This window comes from Plectropomus leopardus, chromosome 3, assembly GCF_026936395.1.
Source record: "Plectropomus leopardus strain MGB_pleo_1.0 chromosome 3, ASM2693639v1, whole genome shotgun sequence".
NCBI classification, from domain to species: domain Eukaryota; kingdom Metazoa; phylum Chordata; class Actinopteri; order Perciformes; family Serranidae; genus Plectropomus; species Plectropomus leopardus.
The window spans coordinates 6,168,945-6,192,768 of record NC_142178.1 but is presented as its reverse complement, the minus strand read 5'-3'; the positions used below and the strand labels follow the sequence as shown (position 1 = coordinate 6,192,768).

General features: G+C 39.0%; 1 protein-coding gene across 4 annotated transcripts in view; it reads right to left on the bottom strand.

Moving 5' to 3' along the window:
* Positions 1 to 18,099, bottom strand: part of LOC121941996 (glutamate receptor 2-like) — a 68,725-nt gene extending 50,626 nt beyond the window's left edge. For all 4 annotated transcript variants that reach the window (XM_042485065.2, XM_042485066.2, XM_042485063.2 and 1 more), the window contains exons 1-2: positions 17,841 to 18,099; positions 4,634 to 4,774 (exon numbers count right to left, since the gene is read on the bottom strand). In XM_042485065.2, the coding sequence (XP_042340999.1) occupies positions 4,634 to 4,774; positions 17,841 to 17,943 (244 nt within the window). In that variant the 5' untranslated portion in view covers positions 17,944 to 18,099. The remainder of the gene's footprint in view (positions 1 to 4,633; positions 4,775 to 17,840) is intronic.
* Between the last annotated feature and the right edge of the window lie 5,725 nt (positions 18,100 to 23,824).

The following is a 23,824-nucleotide window of genomic DNA, read 5'->3' as shown; positions in this document are numbered from 1 at the left end:
ACAGATTCTGGAATATGATTATGAATGTTCAGTTAGAGAATATCTTTCAGTCACAGTAACAATGTAGGTCTACTTGTTTCAGATTGGTACTCAGGTCCAATGTCCAATGTCATTTCTTTTTTGACATTTGACAACAGAAACAACAGCGACTCCAACTGGCCCCCACCAATTCTTTATCCAACTTTTAGGGTCAATATAGTGTGGTCCAAGCAGGAATTAGGATTACTGAGAATCCACTGCAAGTGCATATTAGAGAAAATTATGAGATGAATAACTGAAAGAAACAGGTGCTCAACTATTTTTTTAAGAATTAGGTCTTTAATTAAAACTAGGCTAAATTCACGTGTGGTGGTAGATGGCACTTAAATAATAGGGGTCGATCGATATTGGTTTCGCGGGGCTGATACCGATGCAGATTATTAGTACTTAATGGGACCGATAACCAATATTTGGAACTGATATGAATTTACTATAAAAGTTAAAACCTTTGTTTGAAGAATTTGGAATATAACAAACTCCAATGTAAAACTTTGTTTAAATGCCTTTAGCTAATGTTTAATCAAAACTGAAACTTTCAACATCATATACAGCTTCCCTGCAACTTTTTTTTTTTTTTTTAAATAAAGTTATGTGAAAATTTCAATAAAAAATGACTGAATAAAAAAAGTAAAAAAGAGTAAAAGTTCCTCCCACACTTTCTTTGCACGTATTGCAAACTGCCTTCCCTGGTTTGTGTAATAAGCACACTTTCTCGTTTATTAATTTTATCAGCGATCATTAAAATAAAACACAGATACAAATAATAGGCAAAATGCCAAATATCGGGCCCAGTAATCGGCCAGGCTGATAATCTGTCGACCCCAACTAACTGACAATTTTAAAGAGCTACATGGGGGCGTGCTAATGCACATATGCTGTGGCCAGCTCGCTGAGGGCATATAGGTACATAGGTGGGTATAAGGTGAGATCACAAATAGCACATTATCATACAATATATGTAGGAAGGCGTGTAAGACCCTGTGACAATCCTGACCAATCACATTCACGACTTTCATCCCCTTTAAACATTCTGCTTATATTCTATTACAGCTCCAGAAGACACTTTGGGCCAGAGTCAAGGCTGATAACACGCAGTTATTACCACCAGTAACAGCTGGCCTTTGACTGCGACAACGGGAGAGGATTGGTGGGATTTTCTTGAGAGAGTTATTCATGGAGATTGATGTTTTAATTGACCTACAATTTGTCATGGGACAGTGTGAACTGTGTTCAGAGTCAGTCTCCAACACTGATTAACACTTCAGCAGAAACTGTATAAAATAATCACATAAGCACAGAGGCTTGACAAGTGGATCTGCCGTGAGTAATTGTGGCTTGACTGTGCACTCCCTCCACCTGCAGCCTTCAGGTGACTGGAAACAGTGACAGGAATCTAAAGGCTAACATTTTAGCTTGTGGATGTGTGACGCCTGTAAGAATCACTTGTTTATCTTTCTTCTGCCTTATTGCTATTTGAAGAATGAAGAATTAAAGCGGGGAAATGAGCAAAACATGAAAAAAGGCATTTGTGTGATTACAAGGAGGTTTATACCAGAGTGCCTTCACCAAAGGAAGTGACCAAATTATGGGTGGTGGACTGCAAGAGAAGCACTTATTTTTGTGACTAAGAATGTAGTACTACCACCACATGTAGCATCACCACCATACCCTCTGCCTCTCTAATTCTGCTGCTGCGCCGAATGTCGAGTCACCAGCATAACAAACCAGCTTAGTCATGGTGTTAACTTCACTGCCCCCAAGGAAAACGGCAATGTAAAACTGTTCTGTACCATGCAATGACACCAAAATACAGCCGTCTCTTGTCACTAGCTTTATTAACCCTTTGAAACCTGGCTTAATTTCTTTCAAAAACAACCCACAGAAATGAGTACGAGAAAAATTTCTATTTTTTTTTTTTTTTTTGTGCTAATTAACCAGTTTCTCGCAATTTATGGAACATTTCTAAACAAGTAGCTTGCCTTATTTTTGGTAGAAATTGCAACAATTTTCAATGGTTTAAATACTTGTCAAAGGCGTCTTGGATGCAGCACAAGAAAAGCGATGTTGCTCCAGGTCTTAAAGGGTTAAAAAGTCAAAGTACATAATTAGAAGCTGATTTTTTGTAACTGCTGTACAAAATGTTATATCATGTTGGAATGTATGGCAAATCTGAGCCTGTGACATGCAGAAATTCATTTTTCATTTTTGTCTTGCTGGAATAAATGAGGTATTTCCAGTATGTATTTCTTGAAGGTAAAAAACAAAAGTGTAGACAGCAGAAAAAAGAAGACTGCATGCATTCATCGCTATCACAATACTTTGTACTTAAATAGCAGAGCTTTGAGCCTCAGGCTGTCATTACATCAGGCTCTGATGAAGGAGCAGTATACTGCATGCATGGAGTCCAATTGTTTCTACCCTTTGCTCCGCAGTTACTGAATTCAAAACGTGACTTGACACTGCCCCAGTTACAGATGACTAACAGAAATATGAGAGTAATTATTTTTGGACAAATTAATCGCTACAAAGTCGTGCAAGTCTGTGGCTTGGGCCCATTTCACTTAAAACATGTGCATGCAGCATCTGCGTCGTCAACATCAGGCTTCAGGGGCTTTGGCTGGGAATGTTTTTTTGTCTAGCCTCAAATCTGTCTGACAGAGGAAAAAAAGTAGAATCGTCATGAAATGTAGGTTAAATTACTTGATTCCCAACCACAACAGTGCTGCCTGTATGTACAGTTGTGTGTGTGTGTGTGTGTGTGTGTGTGTGTGTGTGTGTGTGTGGGTGTGGGTGTGGGTGTGTGTGGGTGTGGGTGTGGGTGTGTGTGTGCAAAGAGACTGAGGGAGTAGGCAGGGCTGGGTATCATCCTTGAGTGTACAAGTTCAGTCAGTTCATGTGAAACCCTCTTTAGACATGGATGCATGACGCCCAGTGCGGCTTCTCCCCAGGTAATGTATGTAAAGTTTCCACTGTAGGAACAGTGGTTACATAACCTTCAAAACGAGCCAAAACTTATGCGTGTGCGTCATACACTAGGTGCACACCGATACTTAAACAAATAGCACTGCACCAGTGATGCTGAGCTCACACAGCAACAGTAGCTAAAAACACAACACCAAAAAGGTAAGATGTAAACTAATGTGTCTAGTGACGCCTAGATGCCCCCAGATTTGAGACCTACATGTTTATTGATTAAATTAACTCAGGCCACATACACAGATGCATGGTTCTAGACCTCTGAGTCACTGGCTGCACCTCCTATTCATTCTGGGATTTACACAGGTGTCAGGTGGTCTGCTGCCAGAGACAATCAACCAATCAGGGCTTTGCAGGTGGAATGTGGGCATCGTCTTTCTATATTGCTGGCTTGCTAAAGCTTTTGAGGGCAGCTGGTTCAGTAATCATTATCTAGTTTAAACAGCTGGTGAATTAAAATGGCCTGTTGCTAACTTTGGTGTTCCCTACTGACACAGTCAATCAGAATTTCCCCTCCAAACAGCCTTTTGGCTTCTATCCGACTGCCAGCCAGTTCCCAGCCAAACTCCAAAATCCAGTCCTTAGGGGTCCCCCCCATACATATATATATATATATATATATATATATATTTATATATATATATATATATATATATGTGTGTGTGTGTGTGTGTGTGTGTGTGTGTGTGTATATATGTATATATTAGGGTTGTCAATTAATTAAAATATTTAATTGCGATTAATCACATGACTGTCCATAGTTATCTCGCATATTTTTTATCTGTAAATGTATCTTTTTTTTATCCATTTCTGTGCATAGAGGTTTGTTTCTGCTGCCATTTGCAACTTTACTGTTGTATCGCTTCCAGATTTCCAAGGGTCATAAATACAGATTGTGCATGTGTTTACTGTGCATTATTAATGCACTAACTTGAAAGCCCTAATATACGTATAAATGTACATATATCACATAACATTGTGAGAGAAGTTGCATCATGGAAACACAGTCATCTCGCACAAATCTGTAACGGAAACCCGCCGAGTGTCAAGTCAGAGAGTATTACGAGATGGACCAACATGAGATTTGTTGACATAAGAAAAAATTTGAATAACACCAGATCAATTATTGATACTGATAGCATCTTCAAAAATACAGCAAGCCGACCAAAAAACAAGGGAGAGGTTCGACTTATTTCTTTTGTAAATAAATCAAACCCAAGAAATTCTAAGGCACACCAGCCTGATGAAGACTGTAAGTTCAAACATGAAGGTGTTAAGCCCACTTATTAAAGGCCCTTTAACTTTTGTAAAACGGTCTGCCTTGGAATTTTTTGGTCTTGACTCATGTACAAACGGAACAACAAGTCGAACCTCTCCCTCCTTTTTTGGTCATTTTTGTCCTTGAATCCAAAGTGCACCTGTTTTTGAAACCTCCATATGTGAAGTAGCAATCATCAGCCAAACCTTTTTAGAAATACATCAAGCTGGTTGGGTTCTGTTCTTGTGATAACATTTTTAATGCCTCGGAAACTTAAAGCACACAGGAATTATCTCCCACATTAATGACATCTGTAGTTCATCAGACTGTCTGCAGAAAAGAAAGAAAGGGGATACTTACAGCAGTTGGTGACGGCGAAGCTGTTGGCCACCTCCAAGTTATCTATGTGTGGAGTCAGTCTGAAATCTGCCATCCCAAACTGAACCATGCCAACTCTGAACGCACTGTACTCCTGATCTGCACCCCTGGGGAATAAACCACCTGCGACACACACACAGACAGGACCGTGGTCAGTAGGACAAGACATTCTTATAATATCTATTACATGAAGAAGATTACACAGTTTTCGTTATAAATACTGCTACACTGTACACAATAAATGAGTAAGATCAGAGTTATCTTTCACTTTCTTTTGCCACCTGAATCATTAAAAGCATTTAAACCTCTGAAACCTGAAAAAAAATGTTTTTTGGTTGTTTTTTTTGTTTAAACATGGGGAAATTGCAAACAGCAACTTGACATGAATTGTTCCTCGAACTGCAAAATAATTTGGAAAAGGTGACAAGCAAATAGCCTTAACTTAAACCTTAGACAAAAAAGGGAGGGAGGGAGAAAATCATTAGAACATTATCAAATAACTAGGGAAAATATCAAGAAAACTACATTCATAATTAGGATAATTGTGTATTTGAAATTAGGTAACAGAAAAAAGTAATTTTTTGGTCATTCCCTGTTTTTGCCTTCATTGCCTTCTTTCCATGTTTTTGAAAGAAATCAGGCAATCTACTCAGGTTTCACAGGGTTAATTTTGACACCCTGTGGCATCTGGAAGAGAGATGGATACGGTGAAAACACCTCTGGAATGCCCAACTTGTGTATAACTGTAGTTGTAGTCCTAAAACACACTTTACTGCAGAATTTTGACTGAAAAGAGGAACAAAAACAAACAAACAATGGATGAAAAATGGAAAAATGGATAAATAATTACCGAACACATTCAGTCGCCAAAAAGATACAGCCCGTTCTCATTCTGAACTTGCTAAATACCCGTACTGTCAACACTTTCAGCATATGAGCACGATTCCAAAAGCCACCCTCCACATCCAACTAGAACGCTGAAACCAGCCAGAAACAATTGATCCCATGTTATTATATGCCGCTGGACGGCACTGCGCGTGTCCACATGCAACGCACACGGGGGTGTCACTTGAAATTGTGGCCGGATGGATTTGGGCGTATGCACATGAAGCACAGAGGGACGGTGACAGACTGAAATACTGCCGGTGATGACATAATATAAGAAGGTGCTTATAGGGTGGGCGGTGGGGAGGTGGATGGGTCCTACAAACAACTGACTTTCATGCAGGATACCGGAGTTCACTTCCAGTTTTGGCGTGAGCGTGTTTTTTTTCTACACCTAACCATGTGCCTCTTTTGCTCCACAGGACGTGCTGCGTCATCCTACCATTAGCATTTGTTGACATCACAGTAACGGCATCCCACAGCGTAAACAGATGATGGAGAAGGATACCAAAAACGTCATTAGTACACGTGGAAGGTCACTGACAGAGCAACGCCATGTGGTGCGTTGGGATAAGAACATGTTGGTCATACATGTTAACTTCTATAGAGTCCAGTATGTCAGATCATTCTTATCGGTTATTTTCTGGAAAAAAGAGTTGACGATATTTGAAACGTTAAACAACATTAAAATTTCACATTGTGTGGATATAAACATTAGGACACTTTGCAGACATTGGGTTTTGTTCACCATACTTCACAAATAAATGTCATAATTCTACATCAAGATGACAGTGGCATCTTCTAGAAGATGTTGGATTCTGGTTATCTAACCACACAACTCAGGCAGATATGGCCACTGCCATCTAGCGCTGGTGACATCATTTGGAGCCAGAGTTTGCGCAATAGTGGTCTCCACGCTTTCGAGTTTCTGCCAAACAACCGTCTACTGATTGCCAGTACACAGATTGGCATACACAGCTGTCAATCATGATGTCAAATGCAATTTTTCGTAACTCATTAAACCAAACTTATCGGAAAAATTAACATCAGGGTGAAAAGAATTCCCTAAAATGCATGTATAGTTAGATAGATAGTTTGGCCCATGTCCCCTCTGCTCACATGAAGAAGGCAGGCTTAATGACCTATTCTGCACACTATCTATTCTGACACTTAGAGGGGATGCTGGGAAACCGTTAATAATGTCAAAACAATTACTCCTGTGACTGATGTGCACATCAGAGACACACTGATGAACTTTAAACACGTCCACCTGTCTGTAGTTAGATGAGTGGATATAAAAGCATGCGCAAAACGGTGCAGAAAATAATGTTAACATCAATTCCAGCTTTAGCATTATGAGAGGATATTGCAAATGGCGCAGTGTGAAGAGACCGCATACTTAGAGACCAAGAGGATTTAATGGGCAATCCTCTTGGAACTGTGCACGGAGCTGTGGCCAGTCTTGGAGCACACGGCAAGGAGCCATATGCTGCCTGTGCCCATACAGGTGCTGACCACACTGGGCTTCCTAGCAAACCGGGCATTTCAGACAGAGCTGGCCGACCGATTGGGACTGCCAGTCAACACTGAGCCGAGCCATGCCAGGTGTGTAGGACGTAATTATCTGCATGTCAGCCAGGTATATCAAATTCCCATACAATGCAGATGAACAGGCCAACATTAAAGCACATTTTGCAGTGAGAGCCAGTTTTCCTAATGTAATCGGAGCTATCAACTGCACACACATTGCTATAAAAGCACCATCACAGGGTCAGGGGCATCGTAGTGGGGGGAAAAGTGGGACTGACGACGCCCCTGACAGGGTGAATATATTTATGGACAGGATGCATTTTCATCTGAAGTTAGTGACTTGATTATGAGCTTTCCAACAAGAACCTATTTGTCTCTTTGTGTAAAGTAATTATGTCATTAAACGCGTGCGTAAAGTTTGAAATGACTTGATCGGCGTCACCTTTCCCCCCGTGCACTGCTGCGTTCATTTACAACAATAGTATGTGATCCATGTAAGTGGTGTGTACAATTAACAAATGGAAACCTCAAATCAATTTTGCACATAAAATATACTTTAAGGAGGGTCTCCAACTCGCACTTATGTTTGTGTTATCTGATGGTGCAGAGAGGGGAATCCTACGTGCAGGGCCTATTTAAATTAATCTGCATATTTAAATGGTGTGTGGAGAGGGAGGAGTCTGGTACTCCTATAGGTGCGCTCAATTCCACATTGATTGGGATGTACAAAGGAAATGTGCTTGGATTCATGCGTGCGCACAGTTTCATACATCTGGATTTGTTTGTGCATACAACGTTTTCTGGACTTAAGCGTATGCCATGTTTCAGCAGCAAATCCATGCAAGTCTTCTTAAATGAGACAAAAAACAAAACTAAATTTACAATAAAATTTTTGAAATTTTTTTCATTATCAGCACTTTTTAGGTCATTTTCTGGTTTGTTTTTTACTTTTTATATTTTCGTTTATTCATACATATTTTTTGCTCATTTTCTTGTTGATTTTTTGTTGTGTTTTGTTTTGTTTTGGGGTTTTTTTGGGGGGGGGGCATGTCTTGTTAAGTTGCTTGTTACTTTTTCCCCATGTTTTTAAAAGAACAACAAACAAATATGCTCATGTTTTGAAGGGTTAAAAGCATGTCCCAAAAATATTCCCACAACTGACCAACATGGAGCAACATTGTTGCCAAGGAAGAGCCTGGCCGAGCAGAGATTTGTCCATAAATAAATGAGCGTCTGAATAAAACCTAATCATCTTTAACGCTTGTGTCTCAAACTGTCATACTGTCTTGATCAGCTTGAGCAGCTTTCAACTTGTCTGTGCTGACTTGAACCACAAAATCGCTGCTTGCAGCTTTATTTTTTCTTTACTGCTTTCTTTTTTCTTTACCTTTCCTACTTAATCCACTTTACATGTATGTTCAATATTAGTTTGATTATATATGTGTGTACATGTAACAGTACATTGTGGATATTAAGGGCTCTCATATATGCAAAGACTGAATCCTACAGAGGCTGCTGCATCTTTGGCTCTATCAGGTTGGAGTATACTATCACAGGCCTCCGGGGTTCACTCTGCACTTGCTGCCTAAAGATCCTGCCTGACTGCACCCACAGTCCCACTGCGTCCCAGAAGCAGCAGCAACAGCATCTGGAGACTGTGTGGAGCTGCCTCAAGATCACTCAGCCATGATGGATTAGCCACTGAAAACACTACTTGAGAGATGCTTATTTATTTGTCTAACCCATTTTACAACCATTATCTCTTTTCTTTTTTTAATTTAAATTTGAGAACCACTGACTGAGACATTCGTAGTGAACACTGTCAGATTGTGTTCAGCGAGAGCGCACCAGCATGTGTTCACAGGGGGACTCTGTTTACAACTCAGTCTCTTTTTTTTCAGTCATGCATTGCAGAGAAAGAAAAAAAATCAATATCAATTTAAAAAATTCTACCTCAGCTCAGCGGCATCACTTGTGGTGGAGATGGCAGAATGAGGTCATATTTCCACACACACGATCTTTGGCACAGAGTAGAGAGGCTGGGGCCACAGAGGGCAAGTGTGGCTGCTCGCACTGAGGCATAATTATTAGCTCCTGTGATTGACAAGTGTTAACATGCTCGCTGAGCTTCTGTCATCAGAAACAAGGCCACTATTAATAACTGGCCATTAACTTAGTCAGGACGTCATGTGGGCTCCTGCTTCTTCCATGGCCTGCTGTCAATCTTACTATAGAGTTAGGGACTGTAGAAAAATTATTTCAGGGGTGGGCGATATGGACCTAATCTAATATAATGATATTTCAAGATATTTTTGCAATACTGACATTCTCTATGATATGAGAAAATACTGAAACATATTTATTATTAATTTCAAGTATAGATAGTGATGAAAACCTTGTTCTATTGAGGAACGCTTTCTGCTATTGAGTCCCATGGGTTCTATGATGTAACATTACATCTCGAGTCATGCATTTAAATCTAATCACTGGCTCGCATGCATCGGTTGTCCAAAACATTTTTTTAACACAATTGAATTGTCAGCCAACAGGTATTAAACTGAGCAAAGAAGAAATCTGGTGGTCGGGGGGGGGGGGGCACAACCCCTGTAGCCAAGCACATCAAAAGTGATTATCAAATTAAACCTAAATGCAGAACTTTCGACTTCTTGGGTTGAAAAAACTCCTTCAACTCCATCAGCTGCTGCTCCGGCACAATTAATTGCTTCCCTAACCTACAGTTAGGGAAGCAATTCCCATCACTTAACAAAACTAATCCCATGTTGAAATTGGTTAGAATGAGAGCTAGTTAGCTAAATATACGAGTTTCCATAAGGTTTCATTGTGATGTGTTCAAGGTAGACTCAGTAAAATGACCATCAAGGAAAAGAAAATTCAGATTTTGGTGAGAAACTTGAATAATACATTTGTTTGGGTGAGAAATTTGTTTCCCAGCTATATAAAATGGAAAGCAGAGATGGAATTTCAACCTGTTTAACATCCCATCATGAGCTCTAATCATATTATAATACATAATTAAGACTACTGATGCCAATTTTTCAAATATTTAAATCAAAATATAAAAAGTAAAAAGCTGCATCGTCTTTCCACCAAATAATAGAAAAATATCACTAGTGATATCAATAAAGATCGTCAGGCAGTCTCGACAATGGTATCAATAGGAGGATATAGGAGGACCGAGCGTTTTTTTTTTCCACCTGGACCAGTACGCCCTGTCATTTCTCCTCTTCCTTCCCACTGTATCATTCAGTGCTGACCATGATACCAACACACACACACACACACACACAAACATGCACACACACAGACCTGCAATTATTATCACATGCTGCTGCGTTTCAAAGACTGTCGCACATTCGCATATAAAGTTTTTCGTCAAGCTTCACATAGGTTTACATTACAGTAAGACAAGGTTTGGGTATCAAAACCCAGTGCCAATATGGCACACTTCACACACTTCGGTGCTTATAATGCTTCGTTTTGCTGCCTGATTGTATGCAGATCGAGTGTATGGTCAATAAAGAGAGAGAGAGACAGTGAAAGTATGTGTATCCGCCGGTACATGGGATATATCCACCATCTTTTTCGGCCCTTTACTGTACAACCACCTTTCAGCCAAAAAGCCAGTGGAATATAAAGGTGAGTATAATCATTTTTACCTCAAACAAAATCAAATAAAAAGAAAGAACTGAGTGTAATTCACCAAACATCAGTAGAGCCAGGCACATTACACACTCCTCCATCCAGCCACATCCAGTCATGCTCACATCGCTACGTTTAAAGCTATTTGAAACAAGCAGTGAAGTAATGCAATCAACCATAGAGCGCCCACACAGTCCACACCTCTGACTGAAAGAGTAGCTGTCATATTATAATCCATTTCAGGTTACAGAGCAGAGCCACAGCTCAGATATTCAGCTCACTGCATCCTCCCTTCCACAGCTTTCTCTGCAGAGTTTACAGCGTGTGTTTCCTCACCATACACCAGCTTATCCAAATTCAGTGTTTTCTTCTTCCATGCAACTAAAACAGACAGTGTGAAACTAATCTTGTGCTTGTAAAGTAAACTGTTACAATCTGGAATAAAATAAATAAAACAGAGAATGGTGACAGCAATGCAGCTCGTCTGTTGGAAATCCAAAGAAGAAATACATCCCTGAGGCTCTCTAAGATCTATGTTAACTGTCTGTCCTTTGCTTCTCTTGATTGAAAACCATTCATCCAATCTACTTCACACTTCACACCAAGTTCACACCAAACAAATTCTGTTTCTGTCACTGAAGGTAGCTCTCATCACCCTGATGTTTGTTCAAGTGACTGCTGTTATGATAAGATTGGTTTTAATGAGATATTCAGTTCTACAAAAATGTCCTGACTGACAGCTGTGACAGCCAATCCCATGTATACTTTCAATGGGGCTGCTTGCGAATGGTCGGACGTGTTTTGTCGGGAACTCTCCCACCACGGATAACACGACTGCGTAGACTCCAGCTCTCAATTACATCTCCAGCACAGGATGGCAACGCTCATATCCCAAATATTTCAGCCTCACTTAAGCATAGCAGGGATGAGTGAGGGTGCATCATCCCTCTTTATATACAGTCCATGTCCTCAACAGCCACGGCTCACTGACTGCAGTTTACTTCTTCTTCCCTAACCTACAGTCAGTGAGCACCAGCAGATAGCCAACATGAACAATGCCACACTTTCATTATAACTTAAACTGACCTATTGCTAATGCCCACCCCCTTAGCTCACTGGGACAAACAACTGGCACGCTGCCTAAAAATGGCATCTGTCAGTGTTAAAGACATATCCAAAGAAAATTCCTGATACTATTTCATGGAGTTCTACGAGCAGGATGTCAAGTGTATTGTGTTGCTGCAAAAAATATGATTGGCTCATGGTGTTAGAGGGCGGGGCTTGGCAATAGGCCAATTGTGTAACTACCATATTAGCTTATACAGTCTTATAACAGAGTCTGAGGCGTTTTCTGACCTCATCTGAGATGGATCTGGTCTGGATCTGGAGCAGTACATCAAAGAATAAAACATGTCATTTCCTGTTACCAGGAGGGCACGTTATGACCATATCTCAATATTTGCATGTAGACGTCTTCTAGGGGTCAGGTGAGAGATTGATATAGTATAGTAATGCTATATTTTGCATGACAATAATGTATTGATACACGGACACAAGGTATCGATTTTACTCACACAAATTTTTTATATCAAGTATACAGTTAATTTGGAGTTTATATCATTTAAAATAATATTTTTATCTTTGCATCTCTTGTCTGTACTTTTGCTATTTTTAATGGTGATTTTTATTTTTAAATGTTTAAATCATTCAGTAATTAACGTTACCTTTTAAATCTTACCTCTGTCTCTATTTTATTGTAAATAAAAACATCTGTGTCCTTTATTATATTATATATTTTATTGCTCTGTAAAACACTTTGAATTGCCCTGTTGTATAAAATGTGCTATACAAATAAAGTTGCCTTGCCTTGCCTCTTGGTAGCCTACTCGAATAATAAAATCTATTGCTTTTTCAGTCCATTAGATGCATTTTGTTGTAATAAAATCACTAAAAGGGTTTTAACTGACTGAAAATGATCTTATTAAATAAAGCAGATTCTGATGATGTTTTCTGTGGGGAAATGTGTGAAATGTGAGGACACAATTTGCAGTTGAAAAAGAGGTAGTAAATCACAATATATCATAATATAGTGTATCGCAATACTCAGCATAAAGCAAAATGTTTAAAATGGCATTTGCCCAAAGCTTCAGCAATATATTCAAAAGTCAATAAAACACAATTGTGAGATGACTGCGTTTCCACTGAGTGATGTTATGTGACTTCTCCTTGGGTGATAACATTCCAAGAAACATGGCGATGGATGTTCCAAAACATTAACAGCTTTATTTCTACTGGAGCCACCGCAATACCATTTATTATTTCCAATCCAAGGCCACGTAGGCATGTTATGCGAGCGATAATGGGAAGGCAAGCCCCTAATACATGAGAGCGGCCGTGTAGAAGGGATTTCTGTCCATGATTTCACAGAGGAATTCTGGATTCAAAACTTTGGGATGATCAGCTCAACTTTTGAAGAGTTATGCAATGCAGTAACACCTCTTGTAGCACCTGCTGCATCATGCCTGAGGGAGCCAGTTCCTACCGACAAGTGCATAGCCATAGCATTATGTGACCTATTAAAACCCAAAAGCTTTTTCCATTGCATTTTAGTGACATTTGGCTTTTTGGAATCACCGGAAATACCATCTCATGCGAGCATAAGAACTGTTTTTGCAATAAATAGATTTTTTTTTTTTTTATTTGAATTTGATTGTTAATGGAAACCCACCTACTGCAATTATTTCTTCTGTGTAGACTGTGGGAGATCATCTTGTGCTGTAACTTCACTTTTGAAAAAAAAAAAAAAGAAGGACCAACGTCTGTCCTCGTTCTGTTTAAAAATGAATTCTGAAGTCAGCCAGAGGACAGAATAACCCACATACAACTACCAGGATAAAGACACCAACTTAATTTGCTTAACTTTTACCGCTGAAACCTCATAATAGCTTTGACTAAATTTTAGAATATGTTTTATACAGAACAATCTCTTAATGTAGGGATAAGATAATGTCAAGGCACTTTAGGACAGAAGGAATGATTGCTGCAACCAATAACTCTCAATGTTTATATGATCTGCAAGTACTGCATTAAAAAATGGGCTTCAAAACTCCTAACACATTCTTTAAAATGACAGAAATAAGACTGATAAGTTGATGTTGAATGTCAGTGATAACATTGGCAGAGGGACTAAGAAATGCATCGTCACAAAGCTGAAAAAGGCTGTTTTTCTGACTTTTCAGAGATACGTGGTTCTCACAGGACAGCCACGCTTCAAATATATGATGATCTTATACAATATGATGTATTGATGCAGATTACACAACTGAACAGGATATAAAGGAGTTCAAATGAGTCCAACTGTAAACATCTACAGCAGCAAAATGCAAAAGACACATTAATGCAGCAGGAAAATGTATCCAGAAATTTCAAATGTACTAAAAAAACACTGACAGGAAATATTTTGCTGCACATTGACTTCTTTTATTTTAAGTAGGTTACTTTTACTTAGTCTATTAAGTAGGTTACTAGGACTATTTTTATTCATCCCTTTTTTCTTTAAATTTTCACTTAAAGTAATGGAAAAAGTCACTGGGAACTTGCTATATATGATGTTTAAAATCTCAATTTTCATTAAACATTTGCTAAAGGCATTTTAACAAAGCTTTGTGTTGGACTTTGTTATATTACAAATTCAAAATTTAAACTGAAATATTGGTATTTTTATTTTTATCGTAGATGCATACCACATATCAGTCAGTTATCAGTCTCATTAATTACTAACTATCGGTATTTGTATCGGGCATGAAAATCCAATATTGGTCAACCCCTATTAAGTACAACTTTGAATGCAGGAATTTTACCTGTAGTGGCGTATTTTCACATTGTGGTATTATTAATACTTTTACTGCATTAAAGGATCTGGATACTTCCTCCACCACTGTCTAGTACCTGCTTCACAAAATGCAGCTCACTGTCCTGCTGCTGCTGCCAGTCTCTTCTCATCCTCTTATCTGAGAAGCACAGCTCCTCTGTAAATGTTCTTTTAACCAAACATCCTCTGCACTGATCTGGCTACTTCAGCGATGTTGCACAACATACGCACTGACTGTCTTTGCATTAAGCACGAAATTCTCCTCTGTGGCACCTCAACAGTGCCACTGACCATTAAACCCAGCAGCAAGCTATAACTTTACAAAATTTTAAAGTTGTTGCAACTTAAAAATGACAAGTTCAATTAAATTGATCTGTCTAAGTTTAAGCAACTTCAGTAAATCAGTTTACTGTGCTTTATATCTGTATTCTGCTGGTTGCAAGTCAATCACTTTGCAACCTGCAGAATATTTGTATATATTTTTAAACATGTTAAGAAAACAAAACTTGCAGATCTCCTGACTTTATCATTGGCAAAATCCTCTTTGTGATGATCAAGTTTAAGTCACACTGACTTGGTTGAAGTTGCTAACACTTAGAAAGAACACAGTCAGTCCACTTGTCATTTTTAAGTTGCAACAACTTCACAAAATTAAGTAAATAGAGTTAAATGTTGAGTAAACTCAACACTAAGTTATAAACATAAACTAATTGTTATAATTACGTTCCTTTTTTAAAGGCAATCTGTTTTCAAGATTACTTTAAGTAAGATCAACTTGTTAGATTTTACAGTGTACCATGACTGTAGACTTTTAGTCTTATCAACAGTTTTTGGACAACAATAGAGTCATGTGGCACAGGGGAATACAGTTGTGGATACACAAACAATACTTGATGGTACGATCAATTCTGGTTGGTTTGGGTCATGACAAATTGTTGACACCAAAATGAATCGTTGAATTGACATGGAAATGTGTCAATCCTTTCAATGTGAAATGAATATTTAATTCTAGCAATATAGACTACAAACATATATTTTAATGTAATAGCATGAGGCAGACAATTCAACACATCATGTCGAGGTCACTGTATATAGTGGAGAATGGGGTCAGATGAGCCAAGTTTTTACTTATGTTGTCCTTTAGGCAAAAAAAAAAATGAGACAAAAGTACACAGAAAACATCTCAGAATGTGTCGTATTGATGAAATTAGGAGAATCCCTAAAGAGCCTCCGACGTGATCTTATTATGAATATTCATAACTGTAAAAAATTCTCATGCCCTTTGTCTCTTGTGATTTGAGGGGTTTGGACATAACTAATGTTCCTGCTGAGCTGCTGGCTGGATGTTTGAATCTGTTTGAATGAGAGCACAAGAGGGGAGGGAGAGTTTGATATAGGGCTGGGAGCTGTTCTGCATGGGCCCACTGCATGCAGTTGCTGTTGTTTTTTAAAACATTAATTTGTATTATTCCCATATTTGTATGTATTTGAATGCAAAAAAAATGCTTCCATTGCAGTTTTGCCAAATATGGCTTTTTCGGATCACCTGAAATACCACCTCATGCAGGTGTAAACACTTTTTTACGATGGGAGTTTTTACGAAACTTATATATTTCTATTAGTTTGAAATTTTAATTTGCGCAATTTGAGGGTTAATGGAAACCTGCATATACTACATACCCCAGAGAAATTCCATGAAGGTATGACAGTATGAAGAAATACATATTGCCCCAGCCTAACATCCAGTCTGATCTGGAGCACACAGCTGATATTTACGCGGTTTGTTTATAGGATGTAGTATATTGTATATTCAGTATACCTGTCCAGTCCAGCTCTTTATATCAAAGGGGTTTTAAAATTTTACACCTACCCAAACTTAGTGGACACCCTGGTACCTCCTCTGTGAAGACCCTGCCCACTGTACAGTATTATTTTCATATCCTTTACCTCCTTTTTTTGATGTACCTCAGCAGGGTTGACCTGTCAGTTTTTCAGATTTTAGCCTCTGATCTGATAGATATTCCACCATCAATGGCTGCTCTCTCTATTTCTACAAGTGTGCTGAGCCCCAGATGGTTCTTCTCCCAGAGGTTCTTGGTATGCCAGCTTTTTTACAGTATTTAACATATAATAAATCTATTGAAATACCATTTTATACTTCCAAAAAATTAACTTTAACTTCAGTGCCTTATTGTATGTATGGAATTTTTTTAAGAATCATTTTGTCTTATTTCATATGTTGTTCTTCGATTTTTTTAATCAAACTGTAAAGCACTTTGAATTGCATTCAATTTGTTTGAAAGGTGCTATATTAATAAGATTTGATTGACTGATTGATTGATTGATTGATTGATTGATTGATTGGGTAAGTTGGTTCAGTTTGCCATATAGCCACAATTTGGAAGAAAAACTGCTGACTCAAACAATCCAAGCTTATCTTTAGCTAAATGATTCACGTGGTTTTACACACTGACAAATCACCAACATGAAAAATACACATTTTTAGACCTGAATTATTTTTGCTTTGACATAATAGTCACTACACCTGAAATGGAGGAAATATACTTCAACAAACAAACAATGACCCGTGTGCGTGTGAGAGAGTGAGAGACGCAGAGAGAGAGTAAATAAACACTTACATAATAATCCTATGTGCTTCTCTCCATCAGAGCCATATAGAAATGAGGGTGCCTCCTGAATTCATGGTCACGTGACAAAAAAAAATGTGCACAGTTGCCTAGAAACAGCGGATGGGTCAAACACCCACTGGCTCACTTGACCCCACTCTCCCCTACCTGCATTTGCTGTCCAACACGGCATGGAGCTCAGGAGATACATGTGAGGTGCTGGATTTGGATAATTCGGGGATTTACCTGCCATGTGCCAGTTAACGCCTTGAAGACAAACAAACATGCATATATGCGTACGCGCACAGACGCACCGCACGCTGTACTGATGGGAAGATGCACGCGCATCCAAGCACATACACAAATATAAAAGATGAAAATGTTGACATAATTAGAACACTGCAGCGGCCGCGGTACAGCCAGGAGGCCTATGCTCACTGAGAGCGGAACAAGGTGGGCAGAAAGAGAGAGAGGCCCACCTCTGTGGGAGGAAGACACGGGGGACGATGGATGTGAGGGGGCGAAAAGCGGACAGTGAGAATGATTTGGACACACGAATGAACAGGAGATGTATAAGATGAGAACGGTGGGGCGATGACAGAAAAGACAGTCCTACCGATCTGGACGCTCGGAGATCCGCACAACGCCTCGCGCCATAAGAATGTCACCACAAACAGCAGCTTCATGGTCGTGTTCGGGCTCCTCGCGCGACGCCACATCAGCCTACGGTAGCGGTTCCTATCAAAACATTACCTCCATCACACACGATGCGAGCTCATGGCGTCATTCCAGGTCCGCTCAGAAGCGTCTCGAGCTCTGCAGATGCCCTATCCTCTGTCCTGAGATGCGCGTGCCGCCGCTGCTGCTGCTGCTGCTGCTGGACTGGGGGCGCGCGCCGCGCCGAGGATTGCCCAGGAATACCGATGAGGCACGAGGAAGAACCGAGAGCAGCCGACAGCTAAACGTCAAACAGCGTTTCTAAGACTAAGATGAGGCTACAGTAAACTAACAGAAGGCCTGCAGTAAACAAGGCATGACAGATGCTCACTGGAGGACCAACACATTCTGCTCTGTATCATGTTTTTGTATTGATTTTACCTGATGGCACACAACATCTGAACAGGATGCCAGCATGCTGTCTGTTTGGTCTCAAAGGTGGCGCACAGTGGCATGATTCATAGCTACATTTAAGAATAATAAAACAGTAGGATATGGCACATGCACACACATAACCCTCTCTAGTCTGATAATAATGAGTACATCTGTACTAAACAGCAAAATAAAAACATAGAGAGGTGAATTCTAGTCAAATATTAAAGGATCCTTTCATATTGTTTCTTCCTTTTTGAGGAAAAAATATCAATAAATCTACCTACATTAAAAGACAGTTATTTGTAAAGCTAGATTCTGTTTTATTATGAATGAATTTTATTTGTTGCATGTATCATGAGAAACAGAATATTTCATATAAATTCTCTCAATCAATAACTGAAAAAGGAATCGATGAAGCAGAAATTATACTCTAAACTGTAATCCTCTATTATTTTTTATTATTATCATTTTATATGATCATTTGTAACTGTTAAATATTTAAGGCTTTCTTTTAAAACTCAACAGAGAGCAACACAATTTCCAATCAGCACTGAGTCATTCCATAATTTGACTCACAGAACTGAAATATAGTCATATTTTTTTTTAAAAATCTCACTTTACATGTTTCAAGAATGAACGCTTTTAAATTATAATTTTCTCCTCTCATTAAAAAAATAAACACAGACCAGAAAGCTGTTGTTCACCACTCAAAAAGGTATTTCCAGTGTTTTAAAATACACAAAGTCTACATATTTTCAGGTGTAGGATCCTGCCAGCTTTATGCAGTGGCGGTTCTAGAGGGTCTCTGCACCCCAGTCTATTTTCCTTTATAGGATTTCACATTACAGCATCTGTAGTCTTCAGTTTTAGTTATTTCTGGCAAACCCATCAATTCTTTATTCTTGCTTCTGCCTCTCGTCAAGTGGTCAGTGTAGTGGGGAGGCCACAGGGGGTCAAGGTTCAGTGTTGGCCCCTCCCCAGAACCGCCATTGGCTTTATGTACTATCCCAAGAGCTTGCTTCTGAAGTTTAATTACAGGGCCTAGATTTGTTGTATATGCATTTCCCTAAATTTCAGCAAAATAAGACATATATGGCATTACAAGAGACATGGTTGACCCCTAACATCCTGGGTCAAGCTATTGCACTGGATGGGCGAACCTTGTTGGGAGCCGACAGGACACAAGACTCTGCAAATTAAAACAAATGCACTGCAGGAATTGAATGATGTCACCAGCAGCAACATGCCCAAAGAAGATGACATTTACAAAGTATCTACTGATTTTAATCAACTCCAAAGATGTAGCAGGATCAAGGACAAATTAAAGTTTGTTTTTTAAACATTGTTTAAAAAATGACTAATAAATCTACCTTCTGACTTCTACCTTCTACAAGTGAGCTTCCTTGTTTTGTAGAGAAAAGCAATAGATTTAGATCATTTTTGTTTAATATATTCTATGTGTTTCCAACAGAGTTTATGATCTATAATCATTCCCAATTTTTTAAATTTTTTTTTTATCCTTGCATCCATCCAATGTTAAAGACATGGGGCAGAACGGAGACATATCTGATGCTAAAGGTTGACACTGCAAAAAAAAAAAGAGCTGTCTCTCTTACAGTATGTGGGCATGGAGAGGGTCACACCTGAGGGGAGCATATTTAGGTGGATTTTCTAAAAATGGAAGCCTACAGGATGTTTACTCAGGAAGTTTATGGTCCAATGAATTTATGTAGCCGTTAAATCTTTTATATTGTTTGTTGCCAAGTAACTATAGACTCTGGTCACATATGCAGATGGCACTTCACTCTCCCTTTCCCTGTGCCTTTCTTAATATAGCCCTGAACATGTGCACTGAAGGAGTAGGCCTACATGCCCCTCTGTTTATTCATTATATTGTGTCAGTCTCTCTTTCTTGGTATTTACTTTGATCAATTAATGTTTAAATTGTTTTTTGTTGTTGTTGAAAGCCACCTTATTTCACTAGATGCTTTGTAGTTTACTATGAGATTTATCACGTTGTATCTTCTTGTGGTCATAACCATCCCAGTCACTTTTGGGTCAATTCTGGATTTTTTAAAAAATATATTATTGTTATTTTTTCTGTACATTAATCTGCGCAGTAATGTATCTGGAGCTCATGATTGTATGAACTGAGTCATGTCCATTATGCATTCTTCTCATTGACAACCCAGCCTGATGAACATCCTCACTGCAGGTTTCCATTAACCCACAAAGTGTGCAGCTTGAAACTGCAAATACAAAATATGCCTAATGGAATCATATACATTCCAGAAAAAAAAAACAAGTCCCATTTATTACAAAAAAGTTTTTATGGCTGCGTAAGGTGGTATTTCAGGCAATTCGAAAAAGCCAAATTTGGCAAAACTGCAATGGAGACATTTTTTTGGCTTTTATAGGTCACATAATGCTATGGCAATGTGCTTGTCAGTAGAAACTGGCATGATGCAGCAGGCACTACAACAGGTGTTACTGCATTGCATAACATAAATCGTGGACTATCATTCAGCTTTGAATAATCTGCGGGTGTTCAAAGTGGCAACGAATCATTTAGGATTAGTAGGACTGACATGGGGAGAACCTCACCTATCAGTCAAGCCAGAAAGCACCATGGGTTGTGCAGCATTCATATAAGATATATAGGATACTGGAAAAGGGAGATGATCGGGTAGCAGTGTGGAAAAGAAGGGAGAAGGTAATTATATTTATATTACAATCCATGCCAAATTTGGGTTTGGATAGTCTTAAAAAAGACAAGGACAAAATGAACATATGGTGTGCTGATTTCTATGTTCTAGTACAATGTTAGCGGGGGTTGCAAACAGACTAAAATGGAAAGGTAATTATAGATTTGATGGCTAATACAGATTTGATCTGAGATACTGAATCAGCATTAGACAGTACATTAATGTCCAATCCCTTGGCTGGAGTTAGTAACTGGGAAGTTTGGGCAGCTACAACAATACGCAGTGATCATGCTCAGTGGGAGACAGAGTGAGACCAGGTGGTGTAATCCCAAGATGGTTCTTTGGAAAAGCAGATGGGGAACAGTTTCAGAAGTGTGGAATCAACCTCATGCAGAAACATTCTATTAATATTCTGTTATATTTAATTCTGTTCAAGAAAAAAATAAGAGAATGTAAGTCAACTCCAGATGCAGCATATTTTCTTAACCATTCAAATATTTTCTTATCAATGTGCGCTGAATGACGAATCCTACTTGATCATAAGTCAGCAATTAGCACAAACAACCCCTCCTAAACACTATATGAGGGCAGTTGTTGTGACCTCTGCAAATATGCTCATAAACTGGAAAGATGCTACCAAAAAAGACTGTAGGAAGAAGAAGAACTGATAGTAATGTAATCAACTTACTGTTAAAAGAAGTTACATAAAGTTAACCAGCCTGTTCTCACTCTGAATTAATCGAATACTGCCACTTTTGTAGTGCTTTCAGCGCAAGATCCAGGAACCTCAGTAGCAGATGTACAAGGATACCTAGAGCATAATATGTAGACGCAGAGGTCCACTGCAAAGCGGCAATATGTGATGACTTGGGATGAGAACAAGTTTAGTAAACATGATCTTCTAGAGTGTCAGTGCTGTTACAGGAAAATCAAAAACCCAGCAATGGAAAAACATTTACAAGTATTTGCATATAATATATATTTAGCATCGGTGAGCTCCGGCTAGGATCCCACAATGACATGGCGCAAGGAGTTTCATCCTTGATCCAACACCAAATTCAAACCCTGCAAAGTGTACTGTTCACTAGTTACAGAGGGTATGTTAATTTTAGTTTTTAATGATGACAATGACTTTGTCCCTAGTCCCGCATTAAGATATGGCACAAGCAGCATCCAGTTTATTTCATCATATCGCCTAAAGAGCAAATTATGGGTTAATCAACCACTTGAGCCCCAGCAGACCTGCAAACTGCAAATTTTATGTATTATAGTAGCATAACTTTCAGGACAGAGACAGGACTGATAAAAGGCCACTATCTGACAAGTTGGGAATAAGAACAGACTGCACAGACTCAGCACTGTGGTGTCTGTGTGTCTGTGTGTGCGTGTGTGTTTGTGAGTGTAAGTGTGAGAGAAAGAGACAGAGGAGGAGAGGTTAGAAGTGAAATTACTCCACCAAAATTTCTGTCACTTTGTCACAAGTCACTTTGCCACCTTTTGACATTTGAAATTTTGATATTTTTCTAGTAAGCTCACCAAACCTCCACTGCTTTTCTCAGTGTGCATTTATGTGCTTGTGATTAAAAGAGCATTTCCTAAAGAGTCCAGTAGAGGGCTCTGCCTGCGCCAATAGAACCAGGGTTATGATTGTGAAGTTCTTTTTTTTATTAGTGTGTGTGTGTGTGTGTGTGTGTGTGTGTGTGTTTCCTCATTTACCCTGTTGCACAGCTGTCCTGCAGCAGCCTTGCCAGTGCTTCCCTGCGCCTGAGTTTTTCCCAGCCAACCAGCTCTCTGCCTGCTTTTCTGACTCATCACCCTAATTCCCTCACCTGATATCCCTGCACTTTTTCTCCACCTGCACTTCATCCCCTCATCAGACTGGTTTGTATTTAAGCCAGTTTAGTGTTTGCTGTTTCCCTGCATTGACATAAAAAACATCTCTCAAACCTCTCCCTGAGTACCACATGTCCTGCATGTTTTAGATCTCTCTCTGCTCCAGCGCATCTGATTCCAATCATCAGCTTGTTATGAACTCCTCATAACTCTCCGACCTGACAGGCTGATCGTTTAATTCAGCTGTGTTGCCGCAGGGAGAGACCTAAAACATGCAGGACAAGTGGTGTGCTGACCTGAGGGGTATTCCATCAAGGTGGATAAAGGAAAAGCCTGACTTATTTTGATTCTGCCCTCAACACATGGAGCATCTTACAAACCATTCTTACACTCATTTCACCTGTCAGTTCATTGGTTGGTTCAGATCTTTGTCACAGTTTTTTTTTTTAATCTCATTTAAATATATATATATATTATTTCATTTTAACTTTATTGTTTGAATTGCTTTTAATTAATTAGATTATTTTCTTTTTGTTGTACACTTTTATTTTTTTGTTATGCATTTTTCTTGGTCATTGTAAATGCAAGCTTGCTTTCAATGATCTATCGAGACTAAATGAAGATTTCATGAATGAAAGAAGTCTTCCTAGTATGAAAGATCCGTTCCATGAACACGGTTTATGTAGGTCCCTGCTCAGTAACCATGGTAACTTGTCCTGCTGAGGTAGCCTGCTTCATGGCAGGATAACTGTCGAGCTTAGTTTAGCTGCGTGTCAAAGAATCCCATAAGACAGCTTTGTATAGCAGACTACTTTTACTTTTGCCTCGTGTTTCAGACATTTTCCTTACAATGTGACCAAGTATAAATGTACATGTTTGATTTATTTCCAAAAACACATAAAGTAATTAAGTTTTATTTTTTATTTTTATTATTTTTTTTTTTTTCAGAAGTCATGTCTCACCACTTTTA